Here is an 18,191-nt window from a genome sequence, read left to right as displayed (position 1 = left end):
CAGTTCTATCCCAAAGGGATGAGGCTAACAAGTGGTATGCTTGTGGGTTTTTCTCCAAAAAATTTCAACCTGCAGAGAGAAATTACGCAGTGGGAGACAAAGAGCTGTTAGCCATCAAATTGGCCCTACAAGAATGGCGTCATATATTAGAGGGGGCAAGCTTTCCGGTAACAGTATATACTGACCACAGAAACCTGACGTACCTTAAAACGGCCCACTGTCTAAACTACAGACAGGCTAGATGGTCTTTATTTTTTGACCGGTTCAATCTAGTGTTAACTTATCGTCCAGGAGACAAGAACGTCAAAGCAGATGCACTTTCACGAGTCTTTGGGCCAGCTGCTTCAGAAGAGTTAAATGACCAGAAGCCCATTTTAAAGTCGTCTTGTTTTATTGCATCCTCTAGAAAGATCAAAATTCCTGTAGGGAAGACGTTTGTGCCATTAAAGTCTCGAACAAAAATTCTACGTTGGTTCCACTCCTCTTACTTCACGGGACATGCTGGTATTAAGAAGACTTCAGAGATCATTTGTCGCAGCTACTGGTGGCCATCAGTCAAAACAGACGTTAAGAACTTCATAGCTGCTTGCGATACATGTGCTCAACATAAGTCCATACCACAAGCCCCAGTGGGATTGCTTCACCCTCTTCCAGTTCCAAGTCACCCCTGGGCTGACATTTCAATGGATTTCATCACCGAGCTTCCGGTTAGCCAGGGTTTTAACACTATCTGGGTGGTGGTGGATCGTTTTTCAAAAGCAGCCCATTTCATTCCTCTCAAGGGTCTTCCATCCGCTTCTAAACTGGCCGAGAGCTTCATTAAGAATGTCTTTAGGTTACACGGGTTCCCTCAGAGTATTGTGTCAGACAGAGGAGTCCAATTCACGTCCAAGTTCTGGCGAGCCCTATGCTCTTCTTTCAACATCAAGCTCAACTTTTCCTCGGCTTACCACCCCCAGAGCAATGGACAAACCGAGAGGGTTAACCAGGACCTGGAGAAGTTTTTAAGAATTTACGTGTCAGCCAATCAGGATGACTGGGCATCTCTGCTTCCCTGGGCAGAATTTGCCCACAACAATTTGTACCACGAGTCCACGGGGTATTCCCCATTCTTCGTTCAAAACGGATTTCATCCTAATCTTCCTGAAATTTTTTCCAAATCTGCTACTGCTCTGCCAGCCGTCCAACATACGGTCAAGAAGTTTCTGAGCATCTGGTCTGAGGTGAGAAGAAACCTTAGTAAATCCTCTGATCGTTATAGACGCTTCGCTAATAGAAAAAGGAAAGAGGCTCCCCAATTTAAACCTGGAGATAGAGTATGGCTCTCTACAAAACATTTGAGGCTTAAAGTTCCGTCCATGAAATTAGCTCAAAGGTTCATTGGCCCCTTTCACGTTCTTCAAATAATTAATCCAGTAGCAGTGAGACTCAAACTTCCTAGATCCCTTAGAATTCCCAACGTCTTTCATGTGTCACTTCTAAAACCGCTGGTCATCAATAGGTTCTCTTCCTTCAGACGATCTCGTACACCCCTCCTGATAGGAGGTCATGAAGAATACGAGATAAGTCAGATTCTGGATTCAAGAGTTTCTAGGGGTCATGTCCAATTCCTCATTGACTGGAAAGGGTTCGGGCCTGAGGAGCGTTGCTGGGTTAAGGCATCTGAGATTCACGCCCCACAGTTACTCCACAGATTCCATCGAAAATATCCCAACAAGCCTTTCATAGGGTGTTCGGTGCCCACCCCTAGGGTGGGGGGTAATGTCACAGTCTCCCGAACCGCGGGAGTCTCTTACCGGGTCCGGGGACGTGGCTTCTGCGGGGGTCAGGCGGGGCGCTCCGGACACTGGCTGGGGCAGTCTGGGCGACGGCGGGCTGAGGCGGGAGGCAGGCGGCAGAGTAGCGGGCGGCTGGCGTCCCTCTCTGCACAGTCCCCGTCAGCGTGTCTCCAGCTTCCGGGTACGCGGGCGCACGCTCACTAGGGGCGCGCGCGCCGCGCGTTCTGATGTTTAAAGGGACAGGCAGGAAATTGAACTGCCCAAGTCCCAGTATAAAGGAAGTCTCTGGCAGGCAAATCACTGCCAGAGTATAGGCTCACACCTACTCCAGCGTTATTGTGCCTTAGTGCTTGTCCCTATTGCTACTATTTGATCCGGCTTGTTACTGACTACTCTTCCGCTTAACCCCTTGTACTCCGCCTGTGACCTCCCGTGTATGACCCCAGCTCGCTCTCGACTACTCTCCCGTCTCATCCCAGTGTACCGCAACCAGTGTCTCCCGTGTATGACCCCAGCTCGCTCTCGACTACTCTCCCGTCTCATCCCAGTGTACCGCAACCAGTGTCTCCCGTGTATGACCCGGCTTGTTTTGGACCTTCGTTGCCTCTCCCCTGGGCTCCTAACTGACCGTATAATACCGACCCGGCTAGACGACCGCTCCTCCATATTGCCTATCTCCCCGCCACCAGCTCATAAAGGGAAACCTAACCAGAGGACCGTGACCGACGTGTCGAGTGCCGCAGAAGCCCAAATCCCAATTGGAGGGGTCACTGGCAGAAAACCCTCGGCACGGTTAGACTCCACACCTCTGCGTTAGGTCGAGCCAATTCCCGAGCTGAATAGGCAGGGATCCTAGTAAACTTGTGACAAATACTTCCTCTGGTGTGAGTCTAGGAATTTCAATCCGGCTTTTTAGAGTTCTGGGGTTCTTTCAATCCGGTCTAGACCTAGGCCTGAGTAAAGGTCCAGGTGTTGGCCTTGTCCCTATTATTTTAAAGGAAGATAGCTGCATCTTCTACCATTCATACCTTTTTACAGGAGGTTTTGAACCTGAAAACACCAGTGTTGCCACGTACACCCATGGGACTTAACATTGGTTCTTCAACGTTAGATCCCCCTTTAAACCATTGAAGTCGGTGGAATTGGCTTGGCTCACTTTGAAGACATTATTCCTTTAGCCATTGCGTCAGCATGTAGAGTCTCTGATTTGGGAGCTCCCCATTCCTAATCTTCCATGACGACAGGGTGGTACTGCATACCAGGTTGGACTACCTACCCAAGGTGGTCTCTGGTTATCACATTATCCAGGAGATTGTTGTACCGGTCTTTGCCCCTTCTCATTCATCATCTTCATCTGGCGATATGGTTTCCTAGAACGTGGTTAGGGCATTGAGGGTCTATGCGTTCAGGACAGTTCATTTACACAAGACCGATTCCTTATTTGTCCTCCTTTGATGGACGGAAAAAGAAATGGCCTGCTTTTAAACGGCCATTGTCCCGTTGGTTCCGAACTACCATTAGGACGCCTAACTGTTGACTGGACGGCCGACTCTGCTCTCAGTGTGTGCCCAGTCCACTTGGTTGGTCGGTTGGTGCTTTGTAGGCCGCGTGCGCAGGGGTTTCACGGGAGCAACTTTGTAGAGCAGCCACATGGTCCTCTGCTCATACTTTTTTTAAATGCTATAGGTTTGACACCTTCGCATTAGCTGATGCAGCTTTTGGTAGAGGTGTCTTGAGTGCCGCTCAGGAGCATTCCCAACTCTAACAGACAGCTTTGGAACATCCCACTTCCCTGAGTATCCTCCACAGGCTGATTGAAAAAAAGGGATTTTTGGTCCTTACCTGTAAAAATCCTTTTTTCGTAAGCCAAGGTGGATACTGGGCTCCCACCCTTCATGCTCCTGCGATTCACTGTATTTAACTTAGATGTTTAAATTATACATAGATCTGTACTGTTCAAGTTTTATGTATACAGTATGTTCGAACTCTGTTTGCTAGTTTCTTCATATTCTGTTGTATTTTTAGTAGTCTTCTCCTATCCCTATCCTCGGCTTGTTAAGTTTAAACTGGTGTCTGAGGACATGAAGGGGTATGGGGGGAATAGCTACGGGCTGCACTCTCTTTCAAAGAAACTTGGTACCCGGTCCTCCAGATCAAAGGATACCCATGGTCCGCAGTATCCACCTTGTTTACAAAAAAAGGATTTACAGGTAAGTACCAAAAATCCCCTTTTTGGGTTGTGGCACACCAGAGTACGCAGAGGAAACCCACATAAGCACAGGGAAAAGATAAAAACTCAACACAAATACGTTAATGATGAGATTTGAACTGTAAGGCAGTAATGTTAACCATTACACCGCACATGCTTCCCAAATGGACTCTGATCTGTAGTCACTAGAATGAGGAGGTTTTCTTGTAATGAACAATAAATGATTTGCATTTTGGTTGGTATTTTGCAGGTGATAAATACTGATTATTAATCAATCCAGTTAAAATATGGAAAACTACATCCTTTATGAAGAAGTTGGAAAGGGAAGCAAGTCAGTTGTTTACAAGGGTAGAAGAAAAGGCACAATCAATTTTGTTGCAATACTCTGCATAGACAAAAGTAAAAGAGCAGAGATTACAAATTGGGTAAGTACAACAATACAGTGGCCATAAGCATTGTTATGAAACTAGCTATTTCACCTTGATAAACAGCAAGTATTTGGCCAATATTCATTTACCGATGACCTTTTCAGTGTATTTTCCTAATACTTCTCTGTTTCTTTTTTGGGCTATCCAATTTGGATGTCCAAAAAAACGACTTGTTTTCACTCAAAAAAGAACAGTTTTCGGGGACTTTGCTTCACCTGCTGCTGGCAGGTGAAACGAAAACCCTGATAAGCCGGCTTATGAGGGCTAATACTATAGCACTGCAGTGAAGCTATTACACCCGATCATTGATAGGGGGTAATTGAATATCAGTATCGTTGTACTTGGAGAAGTGCAAACTATTTATGCTTATTTTTTCTACAAGCAACCCATTTATTTACATTCCTAGCCACAGTATTTGGTAGGAAAGTCTAGACTTTTTTCACATTGGACACTGTAAGAAGCAAGAAGTGATTATCCCAATACATAACCTATTTACATTTTATAACACCAATGACATGATTGCTTCTTTTCTCTAATATGGTCATGCTATACTCACATGATCCTAATTCATGTTTGAGTTTTTGGTACCTGTTTCCTAGCACGGCGCCCACGATTTTAATCTTATTACATCATTTTGATTGCATCGCATGCGATTGCGATCAAAATGATTATTTAATTGTACATGCACCCCCATTGTTAACGCCACCGCTACTATTAACGCCAACCCAAAGTGTGGCGAACGAAGCGAGCCTGCGAGGGGCGGCGGTACGCATCCTCCGACCTTTTCATACCCCCACTGTCCACGTCGGCGTGGAGTTGACTTTATATAGTGTGTCAAGCGAAGCGAGCCACCAAGCCCGAAGAGTGGTGAGGGGACGCGTATAACTTCACATGTATTCTGCGTCCCCTCGCGGGGCTCGCCACGCTTTTGGCTCGGTGGCTCGCTGCGCTCGCCACACCATATAGGATCTACTCCACACCGATGTGGATAGTGGGGGTATGAAAAGTTCGGAGGATGCGTACCGATGCGCTCGCCACGCTTTGGGTTGGAGTTGATAGTGGGGGTGGCGTTAACAATGGGGGTGTATTTAACATAGTAATCACCCCATCAGGGTGCCTGTACAATTAAAAATTGTAATGGCATGCGATGCGATATTAAAATTGTACAGTGCGGCTCTTAGGACCCGGGTCCAATCTCATACCATCGCATACCACTAATTAAGGCATGTGATGGTATGCGATGGGCGCCGTGCTAGGAAACAAGTACCGAGTTTTTTTTTTTTGGTTCAGATGCATTAATTGAGTGATGCATGAACATGTAATTTGGGGAAAGAGACCTGTCATCCTAAAAAAAAAAGACTAGACATTATTCTGCTTCCCCTCAATTACACACCTGCATCAAAGTGATCCATGTACTTTATTCAATAATGCATGCAATTACAAATGCTGAAATTATGTTTTTTTCATAGACCAATCATTCAGGATTACATATTATCCTTTCTTGAGGATATATCTTGACCCTTGCAACTCTGAGTTAATAGGTCGCTATCCTTCTTCACTGTAGATATGAATATATACATTGAAATATTGGCTATTATACTGGGCACTCTCAATTGCTTGCTGATATATCGAGACACTAAGAAGGCTTATCTTATCTCATATCTCTCATCAGATCGGAGTGGTGCAACTTCAATCTTAGCACGCTAGCAAGGGGTTCAATTGCCACCGCAAATATCAGCGGTGAAAGTGGACACCAATGTTCCCTCTAATTTTACGAAGGCTGTGTGCGGCAAAAGATATTGGCTGTGCAACTTTGGAAGGAAATGTACATTTTTGTGCGTCACATAACGTATACAGGCCTAGGTTTCAAGTTCTGTTGAGTTAATAAAGCAATTTGAATGTTTACAGACTTCACACAAAACACATATAGGCTATAGCAGTGATTTTCAACCTTATTAAACTTGTGGCACACTAACCAAGATTTTAACCTTTGTGCGCTCAGTTGTAATGTCTGTGCGCGGGCTCGGCGAGTTGTGTGCGCGCGCACAGCTTAGAGGGAACACTGGTGGACACCCCTGCCGAGTGCCTCTGAATAGAGGAAATGACTGGGAAGTAAATCCATTGATGGAGACCCTTGCCCTGGGGTTCCTATAGAGCAGTCTCAACCATCTGACAAATCCTGGTCCAAAATCGAATGCTTTGAGGGTGCTCCAAAGGTAGCCCCACTCGACGGAATCGAACGCCTTGTTCGCGTCAAATGAGGCCACCGCGGCATTCAACCCTCCAGCATTCGCGTGTTGTATGTACGAAAAGACCATTCTTACATTGATCAAGGAGGACTTCCCACGCATAAACCCTGATTGATCAGGATGTACGATCTCCTGGATCACCATATTCAGTCGATTTGCCAAAACTTTTGCGATTATTTTTGCATCGGTAGGCATTAGTGAAATTGGCCTATACGAGTACACACATGTTGGGTCTTTACCCTTTTTCAAAATGAACACTATGGATGCTTCGACCATAGATGAGGGCAAATCATCCTCTAGCATCATGTCCTGGCAAAGTGCGACAACTCGAGGAGCCAGGATTTTGTCAAATTTTTGAAACAACTCCCCAGGCAATCCATCTAGGCCAGGGGCTTTACCTAAGGGCAAAGATTTAATTACGCTTTCCACTTCTTCTATGGTGATTGGTGCATCTAGCAAGCTTAGGGCATCTGAAGTTAATAGGGGAAGGTTCAATTCTGAAAAGAATTCCCGCAGGTCCTCATTACTTGCTTTCTGAACGGATTGGTAGACTTTACCGAAGTGGGCAATGAATTCCTCCACTATATCGGGGGTGGATGTCAAGATTTTACCATGCGCAGTTCTGATACTGGCTATAACATTGGATGGTCTATCCATTCTCAATAGAAAAGCCATAAATGTTCCCACTTTATCAGAACCGGCATGCCACATATGGGAGTGTACAAGGAGTCTACGATAGTTTACTTCCTGGAGATATTCCAGCCACTCTGTCTGCTTCCTTTGCCAAGCCACCCTGTCCGATTCAAGATTGCTAGTCTGATATACAATTTCTTATTCTAGCGTTCTTGCCTCTAGATCCCTTGCTTTCTTTCAGTGCAGGCCCTTAAGATATGAGATCCTCTTGATAAATACGCCCCGCAGATAGGCCTTAAAGGCATCCCATATATAGCCTTTTGAGGTGCAGCCTTCGTTGAGCTAAAAAAAAAGCAGAGATTTCACCCTCGATCCCTGCCTGATCGATCTGGGAAAGCCAGTAGGGCTGGAGCTTCCAGTACCTGTACCCCACTAGCTCACTCAGATCCAGCTGCATGACTAAGGGAGAATGGTCCGAAATTCCTCGGGCCTTATATTCAATGTGGGTAATTTTATTCAATAATGTATCTGATACAAAGATCAAATCTATCCTAGAAAAGACCCGGTATGTTGCTGAATAGCAGGAGAATTGGCGGGTATTTGGATATCTCATCCTCCACGGGTCTTTCCATCCAATCTCATCAATGAAGTCTGCGAATCTGTTCCCCCCCTTACTGACTATTTTATTGGTCCTTCCCCATCTATCCAGGTGAGGAGAGATAATATTATTGAAATCCCCCAAGCAGATCAAGTGATTGTCAGGGAAGGAGGTGGTGAAATCAACTGCCGCCCTCAACACCTCGTATGAAAAGGGAGGAGGGATATACAGAGCCAGTAAACTAATGCCTACATGGTTAATGCTAGAATCCATAAAAATGTATCTGCCCCCAGGGTCGATCTTTACATCACGATTTTCAAAAACTACCAATTTCTTCACTAAAATAGTGACCCCTCTAGAAGAAGATGAACAGGGAGCGTGAACTGCAGATCCCACCCATGGTCATTTTAAAGTAGACAATTTATCCCCACATAGGTAGGTTTCTTGAAGGCAGATAATATCGGCGTCCAGTGATTTGCAATGATTTAATACTAGTGATCGTTTCACCTTGTCATTAAGGCCTCTGACGTTCCAAGTTACGAATCTAACCATCCCCACACTTTCTTATCCTTCTGTCAGGCACTCTCATTTTACATCCCCTCCTCGCCCTCTTCCTTGCTCTTCTCCCTTCTCCATATGTGCACTCTGTTTCAACAAGGGATTTACATATAACATGACACCTACAGACACACAAAACATACACCCCGCCCCCCCCACCCCCACCCTTTTTCTAGCTGGTTGCACTGGCGTACCTAAAGCCCCAATCGCCCCTCTAAACCCTTACCCTTGCACTTAAATCTCAAGAGGCAATAAATTAATAGCCACCACACCCATACAAACCAAATACTCCTATTGGAGATCTACAATGGGCCTCTTCTCACATACAATATTTAGGAATAAAATTAACCAAAAACATTCATAACCTTTACTATGCAAACATAACACCACTCATAGCACAGATTGAAGCGGAACTAGAGGGTTGGCAACATTTACAATTATCATATCTAGGGAGAGCCAATCTAATCAAATTGATTACATTCCCAAAACTTCTATATCCGCTTCAAGTTCTCCCGATCATCCTTACCCTATCTGATGAAAGGAAAATTACTAACCTTTTCAGAAACTTTATATGGTCAAAAAAAAAGCCAAGAATTAGCCTAAAGATACTACAGAAAACAAGACAGGAGGGAGGAATCAATTTTCCCAACATTAAATTATATAACCAAGCAGCCATATGTCGATACATAAAAGATTGGATACACCAGAGAAACCAATATGCCAAGTACACAATGGAACAACAATTCCTTCCCACCCTTAACTTAACAAGCCTCCTACATTTACCTAAATACGAATTATCCACACAAATATTGGAAAACCCCCTCCTTATGTCGACATGGTCTACATGGCACTCGATACGCAACAAGAATAAATTACATACTCAATATTCATTACATCTTCCCTTCATAGGTAATAATAACTTTCAACATGGCTCAACAACACAACCATTTCGATCATGGCACTCTCAGGGGATACGCTCTATAAGACAACTCGCAAACAGAGAAACCAAAAAAATATTAACATACACACAAGCAAAAACCCTGCACGATTTCTTACCACCCTGCAATTTAGCCTTTTTTTCAAATCCAACACTATGCCAACAAGGTAATTAAATTCCTAGGGGAAGCCGACTGGGATAACCAGTTTGACAAAGCGCTCTTGAATGTAAGCTACACCAGAAAAGCAATAACATATTTTTATCAGATACTAAGAGAACCATACTATACTGGTCAATTCCAAACAGGCATCACCAAATGGCAGGGACACTTTCCCAACCTAGATGAAAAAACTATCCTAAATACTCTTCTATATTCTACCAAAACAATTTCCGCCACATCTTACAAGGACATGTTTTTTAAAATATTCTACAGAGGATACTTATCTCCTTACCGCTCCAGCTTAATAAATCTCGCTAACTCCTCGTCATGCCCAAAATGTAACCACTCTGACGCAAATTTATACCACTGCCTGTGGGAATGCACAAAAATCCAGAGATTTTGGATGTTAATAAGACAATTTGCAGTGGATCACTTAGTAAATTATCTAACATTAACACCAGAGTGGGCCATTTTGGGATTCTTACCAGCTACCCCTAGAATTACAGTTGGCTGTAAAAAATTGCTGCTGTATGTATCCTCAGTGGCAAGGAAATGCATATTGCAGCAATGGATATCTACTTCACCTCCCTCAATTTCAATGTTTGAAGAAAAACTCTTTCAAATATTCAAACTAGAATGGACCGAAACAACTCTACACAAAGAATCCCAAACAAAAGGTTTCTTTGAAATATGGGAAAGCTATATAGATACACTTCAAATAGAAATTAAACAACAAATACACAAATGTTTTCATACAACCCTCTGGTATGAAACCAGAATACTCCTACAAGATCCACCAATCATCCAATAACAACTGGAGCTGATCGTCTAGGACACGCATGTTCTCTCCCCCCCCCCCCTCCCCCCCCCCCCCCCTCCACCTCCTTCCCTTCCTCCCTAATCCCACCTCCTATAATAACTTTTGATCTTATTTCTTATCTACTTTTGATCACATTTACCATAAAATAACATATGTTTTCTCGGAAAATCTCATCACTTTGGTTCACATAAGGAATGAAAAAACGTTACAATATTAATAATTAAACATGTTTATTGAAATGAATATAAATAGAAAGACAACATACATGAGAAATGTTTATCTCGTTATATGATTGACATAGAAACTTTAGAAATTTTATACTGTTATTGAGCAAAGAAAACTCTAACATAAAACTAATGTTACATAACTTCTCTCATACACTTGTAACTTTATGCTGATACCGAACTTAAACAAAACAAAAATGGAAAATGTATGCAAGTTCTAACGATATTTTACAATTGTTTGTTAATGCTTTTGAACTTGAAAATAAAAACAAATTTGAAAAAAAAAAAAAAAAATTAATAGCCACCATTAGCGTGGCCGACTCTCCCCCAACTTATCATTTAGACAGGATTTGAGCCTTAGCTGTTTCCTAAAGACCCCCCCCCCCCCACAAACACATGCAGAATACACTTAAGTACGAATAAAGCAAATAACAACTCAGAAACCTAAACAAAAAATTATCACAGGCATTGGATTAGAATAGCTCTATTGGATGGCGAGCAGTTTCCCACCGGGGTAGGGCCCGTCTAGCCATGCCGCATCATCGCCTGAGAAGGAAAACTCAATCACCCCTTAAACTTTGATTCTCAGTATTCCTGCAGAATACACTCAAGTGCGAGTGACAACTCAGAAGACAAAAAATTATCACAGGCATTAGGTTGCAATAACTCTATTGGCTGGCAAGTGGCCAAACCACAGCATCACCAAAGGAAAAAAAAAACCCAGTCACCCCATATACCTCAATTCTTATTTTTTCCTGCAAAATACACTTAAGTGCAAATGGGGCAGATGACTCACAGATCAAAAATTTTTAACAGGCATAAAATTGCAATAGCTCTATTGGTTGGCGAGCGGTTTGCCACCGGGATATGGCCCATCTAGGCAAACCACAGCATCGCCTGGAGAGAATTTTTTTTTACATTTTTTTTGTCACCCCTTTAACTACAATTCGCAGTTTTCGTGCAGAATATACTTAAGTGCGAATAAAGACAGTGACAACTCGAGAAACAAAAAAAGAAATTATCGCAGAATGAGATTGCTATAACTCTATTGGTTGGCGAGCGGTTTCCTACCAGGGTAGGACCCATCAAGCCAAACCGCAAATCGCCCCATTAACTTCGATTCTCAGTTTTGAGGGATAAAGCATGGAGTACTTTAAATTAAGTTCTCTGTGCCTTGCTTTTATGTCTCTAAATTTTGCTCTCTCGTGCTGGATTTCGACTGGGTAGTCCGGGAAGGCAGAAGTTTTTTTGCCAGGTGGCCAAAATAATCTGGTATCTTTATATGCCGATGACTTGCTGGTCGGCATGGCGGATCCAAAAGGCGACATCTTGGTGGTAGCCGATCAATTGAATAAATTTGGTGAACTGTCGGGGCTCACTGTGAATTGGAGCAAGTCACATCTAGTGGTGATTGGTGATGATAGCTGGTATAATAGCGGGCTGGATATACCTCTGATGATGGTCTCAAGCTTCAAATATCTAGGGGTAACGGTTTCCGGAAAAACAGAGGACTTTCTGAAGGATAATATCACTCCAGTGTTTCAGGAGGTGAGGACAAAGTTTAGGTGTTGGGCCAAACTCCCCTTATCGGTTCAGGGCCGGGTCAACCTGATCAAAATGGTAATTCTCCCCAAAATACTGTACCTATTACAACATTCCCCAATCTACATTAAGGATGAGCATTTTAGAAGGTTGGACAGTACAATTTCCTCATTCATCTGGGGTAGTAAGCGCCCGAGAGTTAAAATAGCTACTCTCTGGAGAGACCACGATAATGGGGGATTGGCCCTCCCAAACCTCAAAAGGTACTATTTTGCGGCCCAACTTGTCCATTTAAGGTCTTGGGTCAAGCCTGAAGAGCAGTCCTTGGAACTATCTAGGTTGATAGGGTGCGTGGACTCTAGCATTACGCCGTTACAAATATTGCTATCCAGGTCCTTCCATAAAAACGACCCTCCTATTGTAATTCAAGCTGTTAGAATATGGAGAGCGGTATGTAACAGGGACAATTATACAGGGGTGGACCCAGATTCATCGTTCCTTCTTTTGCCTATAGCTCAGGAGATTACTAGACAACAGGGTGGGAGACTTTGGTCCCAATATGGAGTGCCAATGGATATTTAAAATTGATGAGGTTTAATTAAACATATAAAAAAAACATATAAAAACATGTAAAGTAATAAAAATCACTCCAAATGGTAAATCTTCTTACCCCTAAGGGTATTTGGAGCCAGCAAGGATGGAATGAAACAGGATGCATTCCGGATTGTGCACCCTGCTTGTGGCTCCAAATACCTATGCACCGGGGTCCTGGATGAGGTTAGTGGGATACCAGTCACTTCCGACGCGTTTCGAGCATCTAAGTGCTCTTCTTCCTGGGCGCAGTGACTGGCACCCACCTATCTGGTATTTTATAGCAAAAACCGTGCGCCGCGGGTCACTCGTGACCGGAAGTGCGTCTCCGTCACTTCCGGTTTCGCGATGCCGGCTTTGAGATCCTTTTTTCAATAATAGAGGCAAAGTTTGGCTAAAGAGATAGGTCTCTGAGCAGGGGGCGAGGACTGCTGATAACATCACACAGACTGTTAGTCTGAGCCACTCCATTTCATCGCATTTCTTGATCTTTCATGTTAAGTGTCCTTGGGTTAGTGGACTTTTTGAGGTTCATTAATGGGCTGTTGGCCCTGTATCTGTCACCCTCCATGACCGTTACAGCGATCAGTCTATCTTCTTCATCCTTTCAGATAACTTAGAGCACATTGCAATGTTGACCTCTTTCCCTACTAGTTTTTTCACTAATGATTAAATCACTACCAGCAAGAGTACTGGCTTAATAGGATATTACAGGTGTGAAAGTGGGGGCCACCGAACACAAAGGGGTCGATCCTATTAATCCCGATGTGTGCGGATGATTCGCTAAGTGCGAATCATCACGACACCAATCGCACTTTAAGGCGGGACGAATTGGCCAAAGGGTGCGAGATAGGCTTAATTCGGGTGCCGTTTTCAGCGTAAAAACGGCACCCGAACGGCAACTTGCACCCTTTGGGGGTTAATAGGATCGACCCCAATGTATCTCAATGCAGATGATAATCTGCAAACTATAATTTACCATTTACTCCATGTCTCTTTGAAGATATTGATTTATATGGTCAATATATAAAGGGTGGATCTGTAGCCCCAGAATTAATATTTACATTTGCAACACTTCGGTCCAAAGTGGGATACAACCAAAATATGTGAAAAATATCTTGACAGTCTATTCTTCTTCTAAATAATGCCTATTCCATATGAGAAGTTGCCAAGAATCTGAACATTTCCTACAACTGTGTTTACTACTCCCTTCAGAGAACAGGCTCTAACCAGAGTAAAAAGAGAGATCCCGGTGCACAACTGAGGAAGAAGACAAGTACATTAGAGAAATAGATGCCTCATAGGTCCTCAGCTGGCAGCTTAATTTACTGGTACCCGCAAAATGCCATTGTCAACATCTACAATGAAGAGGTGACTGGGAAGCTGGCCTTTTAGGCATGGTGACAAAGAAAAAGCCATATCTGAGACTGGCCAATAAAAGGAAAAGATTAATATGGGGAAAAGTACAGACATCGGACAGAAAAAGATTGGAAAAAAGTGTTATGGACAGACACATCTAAGTCTGATTTGTTTGAATCAGAAGAACATTTATGAGATGCAGAACAAGTGAAAATATGCTGGAAGGGTGCCTGACACCATCTGTCAAGCACGGTGGAGGTAATGTGATGGTATGGTGTGGCTTTGGTGCTGGGAGATTTTTGCACGGTAAAAGGGACTTTGAATAAAGAAGGCTATCACTCATTTGCAACGCCATGCCATACCCTGTGGACAGCGCTTGATTGGAGCCATATTCCTCCTCCAACAGGACAATGACACAAAGCGCACCTCCAAATTATGCAAGAAGTATTTATGGAAGAAGAAGTCAAATGGTATTCTGTCTGTAATGGAGTGGCCAGCTCAGTCACCAGATCTCAACACCATTGAGCTGTTGTGGGAGCACCTTGACCGTATGGTATGCAAGAAGTGCACATCAAGACAATCTAACTTGTGGGAGGTGCTTAAGGAAGCATGGGGTGAACTTTCTTCAGATTACCTCAAATTAACAGCTAGAATGCCAAAGTCTGCAGTGCTGTAAATGCTGAAAAAGGAGCATTCTTTGACTAAAACTTTGAAGAACAAAATTATAAAAAAAATAAAAAATCATTACCTTCAGTGTCAATGTCTTTACTATATGTTCTATTTATTTTGCAAATCATTTTATAAATAACAGTACATTTTCATGTAAACCCCCAAACTTTTGAACAGCAGTGTACAGATGGAGCCACTTTCTTTAGACGGGGACTTGGAGCGACTATCACTATGTGCCAGGTCCACCGTCTGCCAGCAATGAGGCACGCGTGTGCCCCACTCTCGACCATTCTGCTGTCGTCCCATTGGCAGCGTTGCGCTTTCCATTACAGAGTGTGTAATGGCTCATGGTCATTTTGGAAATGGCCATTTATACTTTTGTTTTATGTCATGCAATGTCATTTCTTGTGTCATAGTAAAAAGAATAATAGTGGAAAAATATTTTTTACCTTAAAGTAAATTGTATAAGTACATACAATGTATAAGAAACAATACTGTAAAACTAGCTTAAGAAGAAGGGGGAATAATAGATAAACAAGATTAGCCTGTGGGATGAAAGGAGGAGGGGTTTTACAGAGCCTGTTTATATAGTATTGCAGTGCACGGTCTGCATAAGGACATTCCATCTTATGAATATAATACGACGTTTGTTTTCCTCACAGGTCCGCTTGACTCACGTTATTAAACACAAAAATGTGGTTACTTTTTATGAGTGGTACGAGACCAGTAACCACCTCTGGCTTGTCATGGAGCTGTGCACAGGTGAGAGAAGGCATTTGTTCACTAATGCTACAAGCTGGTTAGATGGCCATCAAGATGATCATTACATGGCAATTATGCTCCATGATCAAGTACTGGAGTTCTGTAACATGCTGCGGCCCAATTTATTCACTTGTCTCATTTGGTGCTGTTCCCAGAATGAACTCATGTGAATTAATTGAAAAATAATGAAATTAGTTTAAAAATGCATGGAAAGTGTCAGAACTGCTGGAGACATTGGATCTGTTTATCATCTAGATATAATGCATGCATGAATTGTAAATGATAAGCAAGATGATATTTTTTTTTTTCATTTTTGGACCTGTTCCCAAACTGGGTGCGTCCTGGCTTTTTCCCCTTTTACACTGCCGTTCCCACTCGGCATAATTAAGGGCAGGGGACATCAGTGGAGACAGGTCCTGAGCCGGCCCTTGGAGATGACAAGCGCCGTGAAATCGGCCAGCTGGGAAAGGTGCTGAACTGCCCCCAGCTTCTGTCCGTGAGGTGAATGAATGCTGTATTCAACTCCTCCCTGGCTCTGCTGCTTTCTGCATAGTACTGCAGACAACCGTAGAGCCTGTATCCCTCCTCCCCTAATCACCGTACTGACCGCAGGGTGAGAGATATCGGCTCCCCTATTGATGTAAATGGGTCCCAGGTCGGATGACCCAGGTTATCTATTTACAATGCCACTACATGGAAATCCAACCCTGGGAAAATTTCCTGGTTGAATATGTTGAGACCTGTGTTCATCCTTGACAATTTACCAGGTTGGATTGTTGGTAACAGGACCTGGGTTATTTTATTATTTTTTTATTACATTATTTAATTATTTGATACTCATGGTATTTTATTATTTTGGTACTGTTTACCTAGAACGGCGCCCATCGCGGGCATCGCATGTACATCGCATGCCATTATAATGGCATGCAATGAGACCGGGTGCGATACCCGCGATTTTACATGCATGTTAAAATGTAAATCGCGTCGGTCGCATCACATGCGGCCAAAAAATCGCATGCGATGAGACCGACGCGATTACCGCGATTTTACATATGGAACAATGTTAAATGGCCCAATTGACCCGATTTTACATAGGGAACAATGTTAAATGGCCCACAGACCCCAAATAGCCGCCCTGAAGTGTGAAATGGCCCCACCAGTTGTTAACGTCACCCCACGATCAACGTCAACCCGAAGCGTGGCAAGCGGCGGCGGTACGCGTCCTCCGACCTTTTCATACCCCCACTATCCACGTCAGCGTGGAGTTGAAAATAGAAAGTGTGGCGAGCGCACGCGGATACCTGTGAAGCCCGCGAGGGGACGCGGATACCTGTGAAGGTATCCGCGTCCCCTCGCGGGGCGCGCTGCGCTCGCCACGCTTCGGGCTCGGTGGCTCGCCACGCTCACCACACTTTCTATTCTCACCGATGTGGATAGTGGGGGTATGAAAAGGTCGGAGGACACGTACCACCGCCCCTCGCGGGCTCGCTGCGCTCACCACGCTTCGGGTTGACGTTGATCGCGGGGTGGCGTTAACAATTGGGGGGGCCATTTCACACTTCGGGGTGCCTATTTGGGGTCTGTGGGCCATTTAACATTGTTCCCTATGTAAAATTGGGTCGGTCGATTTTTTTGGCCGCATGCGATGCGACCGACGTGATTTTTTACCTTGCGATGCCTAAGATCAAAATCGTGGGCGCCGTTCTAGGTAAACAGTACCATTATTTTTTTATTTAATTATTTGATACACATGGTTTTGCCTATTTAATGAAAGATTTTGCTTTTGAGATCCTTACTAAATAATCCCCAACGTCAATGTCACCTGGTACTTGGAGTCTGACCGCATACTGGCCACTAAGATCTTCTGTGGTCATTGTTTTTTGAGTTTTATATTCCAAAATATAAAGTGATGCATTTTTATGAAGGTTGAATTCTATGGATCTATTTTTTGCTCAATATTATGTGTCTACAGTATAATATATGCAGCCAGCAGTACAATAGTAAGGAATATGACTAACCATAATGGTGAGCAAAAGCAATGTGAACCATTCTGAGAAATCATGTCAAGGAACAGCTTCACTCAATGAGGTACTAGAAGGCAGTCATCTGCTGTAAGGTTTGGGCACTGCTCATACATGGCTCCTGGCAGGGCTGCCATCAGAAATCATGGGGCCCTGTACTGACAAAATAGGCAGGGACCCTCTTCCCCTTTTGAATTCCCAGCAAGCCTGGTGGGACATCTGATGTCCGCAGCATTGACTGCAATACTCTACCTCAACATTTCTTCAAGGTGAAAATATGAACTTTATTTATGATAAATTTATGTTTGAGAAACCCCATTTCCTGGGCCCGGAACTGGAGTCCCGGCAGTCCCACTCTGATAGAGCCCCTGGTTCTTGGCAGTGGCAAGACAAGTTGCTCTGGAACCAGGATAAAGAAGATTTATCCTGCATTCCCAGTGCTAGCTAAGTAGAGCTCCTTACTTTTGTGTTGTGTTGTTATCTGATTGGTGAAGGGACTGGGAGACCTTCCCATTGGAAATCTATTGGCAAGCTGCTTTCATTTCTGCGCACTTTTAGTTACTTCCATTATTATCTTTAAAAGTATGAATACACCAGTTATATCTCCAAGGAATGTAACAACATTGTGCTCCCATGGACTGCTCACATTGACC

General features: G+C 43.7%; 1 protein-coding gene across 1 annotated transcript in view; it reads left to right on the top strand.

The window, feature by feature from the left end:
• ULK4 (unc-51 like kinase 4) overlaps positions 1-18,191 on the top strand; it is a 704,158-nt gene that overhangs the window by 9,860 nt on the left and 676,107 nt on the right. Inside the window, exons 2-3 of the mRNA XM_083188569.1 lie at positions 4,238-4,412; positions 15,418-15,517. Of these exons, the coding sequence (XP_083044695.1) occupies positions 4,275-4,412; positions 15,418-15,517 (238 nt within the window). The 5' untranslated portion in view covers positions 4,238-4,274. The remainder of the gene's footprint in view (positions 1-4,237; positions 4,413-15,417; positions 15,518-18,191) is intronic.

The sequence above is a fragment of the Crinia signifera genome, chromosome 5, assembly GCF_055691185.1.
Source record: "Crinia signifera chromosome 5, ASM5569118v1, whole genome shotgun sequence".
NCBI lineage: Eukaryota > Metazoa > Chordata > Amphibia > Anura > Myobatrachidae > Crinia > Crinia signifera.
This window is presented reverse-complemented; position numbering and strand designations above follow the sequence as displayed.